Source organism: Limulus polyphemus, unplaced genomic scaffold (assembly GCF_000517525.1).
Source record: "Limulus polyphemus unplaced genomic scaffold, Limulus_polyphemus-2.1.2 Scaffold3854, whole genome shotgun sequence".
In the NCBI taxonomy this organism is placed as follows: Eukaryota; Metazoa; Arthropoda; class Merostomata; order Xiphosura; family Limulidae; genus Limulus; species Limulus polyphemus.
The window spans coordinates 50,706-57,185 of NW_013669464.1; the positions used below are offsets into that span (position 1 = coordinate 50,706).

Genomic DNA, 6,480 nt, shown 5'->3' on the forward strand with positions numbered 1-6,480 from the left:
GTTATAGGTATTAGTGAAGTAATAGTTATAACCGTGACTTTGTGTGTTATAGGTATTAGTGAAGTAATAGTTATAACCGTGACTTTGTGTGTTATAGGTATTAGTGAAGTAATAGTTATAACCGTGACTTTGTGTGTTATAGGTATTAGTGAAGTGATAGTTATAACCGTGACTTTGTGTGTTATAGGTATTAGTGAAGTAATATTTATTACTGTGACTTTGTGTGTTATAGGTATTAGTGAAGTAATAGTTATAACCGTGACTTTGTGTGTTATAGGTATTAGTGAAGTAACAGTTATAACCGTGACTTTGGGTGTTATAGGTATTAGTGAAGTAATAGTTATAACCGTGACTTTGTGTGTTATAGGTATTCGATCGAATCTTGGCGACTGACATTCTCCTCTCGCTGTTCTTATGTAAATCAAGGTAACTTCTGTAACCGCGACATTATGTTTCCGGTTTTCGTTACAATCTGTTCATGTCGTGTGTGTATTTTGATTACATTTAGTTAAATGCCCTGTTCGAGAATGTGCAGGCCTAGTACGAGGCACGGTGCGCGAGATAGACAAAAACCTTGGATAAACTCTCTAAGGACGGTCGACTCGAAATCTGCGGATCGTGGGATCGGAACCCGTCGCTGAGCATAGTTGTTCTTTCAGTCGCGAGGGCCTTATAAAAGGTCAATAATACAATTTTTTTGGTAAAGAGTAGCCTAAGAGCTGACGGTGGATGGTGTTGGCTAGTTGCCTTCCATATAGTCTATCGCTTCAAGAAGTAGAGACTGCTAGTGAAGATAGCCCTCGTGAAGCTTGGCGCGAACATTTAACAAACGCATAGGTGGGTTTTACTATGAGTTCGGTCGTTAATAAAGGTCAAGGTCATGATTTAAAAAGTGTGTTATGTGGGTTGGAGAAAGTGATTGGTTAATCCGGCACTGACTGCAACGTTGAAACTAATCATTAGTTGGCTGACATGTTTGTTTGTTTGTTTACAGATGGTTCGAAGAGGAGAAACTACTGTAGAGGAAACTGACCTTGACAGGGTTCAAGACCTTTTCCCAAATGATAACCTTAACCTGTATGAAAATGAACCCTACTTTTCCGTGAGTATTGTTTTTTGTTGTTGTTTTTTTTTTTGCAGAAAAATGTATTGGTAACCTTTGGCTATAGTTTCATAAACTCTATGATGCATTAAATGTTGATGAGTTTACAAAATAGAATATATTAATAACTTTTTTGTCTGCGTATGACTGGAGAACTGATGGATTGATTATCATCAAATTGGGAGTGGATAATTCTTAGATGTAATATCTTCCATATTTGGTCTTGGTAGGTGTAATTTTCTGGATTTTTTAAACATGTTTTTAAAGTGACAATAAACGGACTGAAATGACAAAAACTTGATTTAATAAGAGTTACGGCCCGGCATGGCCAGGTGTTTAGGGCCTCGGCATGGCCAGGTGGTTAGGACACTCGACTCGCAATCTGAGAGTCGCGGGTTCGAATCCCCGTCACACCAAACATGCTCGCCCTTTCAGCCGTGGGGGCGTTATAAATTGACGTTCAATTCCACTATTCGTTGGTAAAAGAGTAGCCCAAGAGTTGGCGGTGGGTGGTGGTGACTAGCTGCCTTCCCTCTAGTCTTACACTGCTAAATTATGGATGGTTACTGCAGATAACTCTCGTGTAGCTTTGCGCGAAATTAAAAAAACAAAAAAACCATTAACAAAGAAACTGTTATTTAGAATTTAGTATTATTTATGTTTACGTACTACAATCTGTAGTATTGTGAAAATTAAATTTTTAGTAGATAAGGTTTTTAAAATATGTCAAAGTTGTATAATAAAAATTGTTCGTGTCGAAAGTAAGTAAGTTTTCTGGTAAGCATTTGATTGTCCATCTAAAGTAAAGTGATAAATTTATTGACAAAAGACTGATTACGTACAGTACATGCCATTTCAAGTGTGTTAGGCTCGTGAAAACAAAGCTTTAACGCTAATAGAAGAATCAAGGTGTGTTCAGTGGTATAGTGCTAAGTTTTATAGCACCGAAGCCCTGTCAGATGTATGACGTCAAATATCAGGGTAAAGATATCGTAGTCAAAAACCTATTTCCATTTTAAATGAGGAACATGTATGCAGCACTAATTATTTGATACTACTTACATTAGTACTAAATTGGATACGCATATATTAGCGAGAGAAAAAGGGTAACTCAGCTTCCTTTAAATTATCGTATTGGTCCGATTATAAGGCGATATTTTCTGGTTAATAATTAGGCTGTAAAATTCATAGTCGTCTTACCACAAGCCCCTTCCCCCTACTAATAGCATCCGTCTACGCATGCGCGCCAGATGTTCACTCGAGGTCGTTCCTAATTCTTGCAACTAATCTACCTGCAAACTGTTCAGTTATAGTATTGATTTTGCGGACCTATAAAGGGCGTTATGACACTCACTTTGTTCCTCTCCCATGGTTTCTGAAAATAGGAGTCGCCCTATAATCGGGCCAGTACGGTAAGTAGCAAGAAAGAAAACAATAACTGGTACCATATAAAAGTTACTACTATTTAAAAAGTTTTAAATTTCTTAATATACTATAATTCTAACTGCAATACATTATTAACAACGTTTGAATTTTAAAATGTCTCGCACACCTTATCTGCCAACACGAAAGCGACCTTCGTTGTATATTATGTAAATAATAAGCCTTTCAAAACATATACGTTTTAAACACACATTATAATTTTGAAATGTATTTCAAGTGATTAATACCGTATTTGTGTGTTTTAGTAAAACACGTGACGTATGACAAAAAACATGTTTTCATTTTTAACACACTGACATCTGCCCTTGAGCCGGAGTGGTCGCAAGATGCCTGACTCCAGCTCCCGAGAGAGAGTGACAGAATGTGTGTGTGGGGGAGAGCTCTGCCAGTAGACACGGAGATCACAAATAGAAAAAAATGTTCGGGTGTAAACTGAATAAGTTATTTTTATATACATAGTTTTCATTTTTTAAGTGTCGGGACTTATTTCCGCCAGGACTGACATCCTGTGTGTGCGTGTGTGTTTTTTTTTACATGCTTTGCTTCTGATTTTTAAAGAAACAGTAACATTTCCAGTTAAATATGTTGTAACAAAATATACCCAACATAAAACTATTATTACGTCTTAGAAACACAATTTACATTTTTTGATCCAAATGTTATTGCTTACTGAACTTTTAATTTACAGTGGAATTCACGTGATAAACATTTTGCTTAAAGTAACTTTTAGTACTGTTATTATTCAACTTACTCCATCTGTGTTTTGATACCTAAATCCATAAGATATAAATTTTCTCCATTAAATATCGTGCATGAAACATCATGTGTAGTTAGCCACTATAATAATAATAGTTTAAGACAAATCTCTACTAAACCTAAGTAACAATTATCGAATCTATATTTCTAGTATGAATATGCGATTTGTACAAAGTGTAGTGCTATTGGCTGAATTTTAGAAACATAAAAACTTATTTTTCAAAATACAGTTAATTGAATAACATACATAAATTACGAACGTAGGCCTAAAACCCATTGGCTAAGCTGAATGTAGCGCTAATTAATGAAAATTAAGCCTAAACTTGTATTAAAAGACCTACTTGTATTAAAAGACCTAACAAATTTTAGTTCTAGTTTTAGCAAACACGATAAATATATATATATATATATATATATATTTATCGTGTTTGCTAAAACTAGAACTAAAATTTTACGGTTATGATTCTATCATTATCCAAGTTTTTCTGCTACAAATTTCGTTCAACTGACCAACTATCTCGGATAGAAAAAAAATAATACTAGGCTTAGCACTTCATAATGTGAATGACTGGATATAATTTCATGAACTCTTAATTAAGCCAATATACTTACTGTTTTTTTTTAAATTGTATATGATTTATCTACGTTTTAGGTACATTTTTTTTTATAAATATACCTCAAGGGATTTCTAGTCTTAAAAACAATTGATAATGCATGGAAACCATTGATATTACCCGATTAAAACTTTCTTAGCTTCTAAACATTTTATTTTTGAGTAGTCAACATTTTAGGAGCAACAAAAGTGGATTTCTATACTCTGCGAGTGTGTTAAGTTCATCTTTGTTTTTCTGTGGTCTGTGTTTAATTTTTAAACATTACAATACATACCAATTGTGTTACGTGCCATCATTCTGGTTTATAACAATACATCTTACAATAAGGAGAGCCGGTTAGGCCTAAAGCATGTTTATGAAACGCGTTAGTGCAGTGTGCTAGAAAATATGACCGATTTAGTTCATACATCTTGAAACAGTAACTTAGCGGTATGTGTTGTAAACAGGAAACTTAAACCCAGGCTCGTGTTATTCAATAAAAGATTGGCACGACTTCTGGATAAACAAAATGGCCACGCAAAAATATCTCACGTGCATATATCTTTTTCAAAGGACACACACTTATTCATCGTGTTATTATTTAAATAAACAAGGTAATCAATGCATTGTCAACTTTTATGTAAGAAATTGTAGCAGTATACGATAAACGACCGTTAATTTGTTTGGTATTGAAATGTTATTGGATAAAAAATCAATTTAAGCGCAGGCGCATTTGAAATTTCCGTCGTTATCGGAATCAGTTACGGAAGTGGAAGTTCCTGATGTAATATCCGTCCATGAGAAGGAGCGCCGCATTGGAGTCTTACGCAGGAAATAAGGTAGACGTTGGATTAAGTCTAAGAACTTTGCTAATCAAATATTTCTAACAAAAGTAAATTTCCAAACGGTTGAAGCAGACCTTGGAAAGCCTTTTGTTCATCTGGAAACTCAACATAATGTCAGGTTTGAACTACTAATATCTTGAATATCTCAGACATCAGTCAGTATTTAGTGATAACTTTTAATATATTTTTTTGGTTGTTTCCTGTGAAGTGTGATAAGAAATTGAGGGTGTGTGTGTGTAATTTTTGTGTGATTATTCACCTCAAGTCCACTGTTTTGTACACTAAGAAACGTTAATTTTTATGCAGTTTATAGTTTAATAAGCTGTTCTTCTCGGGTGTCTATACGTTTTTAGTGGTTGTTATTTATTGTTAAATTATTTCGTGAATTGTAGTGGTTTCTGTAGAATGACAGATTGTTTCCGGAGCTGGAGCGAAGTAAGTTTTTTTTTTTAAATATTGTTTAATGCATAGCTCCATATAAATTTGTTTAAGCCTTTGCGCAGACTCAGATGCTGTGTGTTATCCGAAAAAAAAACCCCACAAGAAAACCCCCCTCAAAGTGATATTTGTGTCTGTTTGTAAATCAGCCGTGAAACCGAACTAAATGTTATTTATAGTTTATTTTGTTAACCAGAAATATGGAATATGGTTAACGAATTTATTTTGTTAGAACCCATTTTTTGACAACCGATAGAAAATCAGGAATACAAGACTTGTAAACACGCGAAGATAAAATGCAGGAAGTATTTTGAAAAAGGATTAAAATTACATACCCGTGATGGTTTCGTAATATTATGGGATACAGTTTCACATTCATGCTAACCTTTTCCAGCATTAAAGAATAATGGTCTAATCCTAAAAGTCAAGAAGGAGGTGATCAGAGGTCATATGTTAATGTAGAAGACTCATAGGAAATGTCCGATTACAGTAACCATTCCATTATTGAACACCAGCTTTTAAGTCGCGGGGAGTAGTCCCCAGCTAAGAAGGGACTGAGAGGAGCTTAGCGTTTTCCGCACCTCAATTGGTTAAGATATATTATTATAGTATAATCACATATACCGTATTTTTCGGAATATAAGACGCACCCTTACTTTGAAGACAAATTTTTTTGGAAAAAAAAAGCTACAGTCGCATTTGAAAGATTTTTATTGAACAAAAATTCAGTTTGATACTTTAAAAATTAGTATATATTGTTCTAAACATAAAAAAGCTCAAAACATCAAAATAAGAAAATACCGTAAATCAAAAAAAGGTTTACTGTTATTTAGTTTGGTTCAAAACCTACAAAATCTTCATTGCTTTCACTGTAATTTATTTTTTCATTATTTAGGGAGCATTATAAATAGTTATGTTTTTAAAAGAAAAAACAACTACTATTGTTATAAATAACACATTCAATTGAACTAAACTATGCATGCCTATTTAAATATATTTACACATGGTTTGTGTATATCGTATATATACATATATATTATTCATACCTTCGGTGTATAGGACGCAAGCAGATTTCGACATCAAATTATGGGGTAAAAAAGTGCCTTTTATACACTGAACAATATATCTACATACATTACAGACTCGTTATTTTATTTCATCCACGCCGATTGTTGTTGAATTTGTCTGTTTTTCTTCTTTAATAATATACAAGTTTTGTCGCTTGGTGTTGTTGAATTTATCTGTTTTTCTTCTTTAATAATATACAAGTTTTGTCGCTTGGTGTTGTTGAATTTATCTGTTT

General features: G+C 33.7%; 1 protein-coding gene across 1 annotated transcript in view; it reads left to right on the forward strand.

Annotated features, from left to right (window-relative positions):
- Positions 1-4,732, forward strand: part of LOC106470166 (proto-oncogene vav-like) — a gene marked incomplete at its 5' end in the record, with an annotated part of 48,480 nt that extends 43,748 nt beyond the window's left edge. Inside the window, 2 exons of the mRNA XM_013930696.2 lie at positions 995-1,102; positions 4,622-4,732. Coding sequence (XP_013786150.2) covers positions 995-1,102; positions 4,622-4,732 — 219 coding nt within the window. The remainder of the gene's footprint in view (positions 1-994; positions 1,103-4,621) is intronic.
- Positions 4,733-6,480: the final 1,748 nt, after the last annotated feature.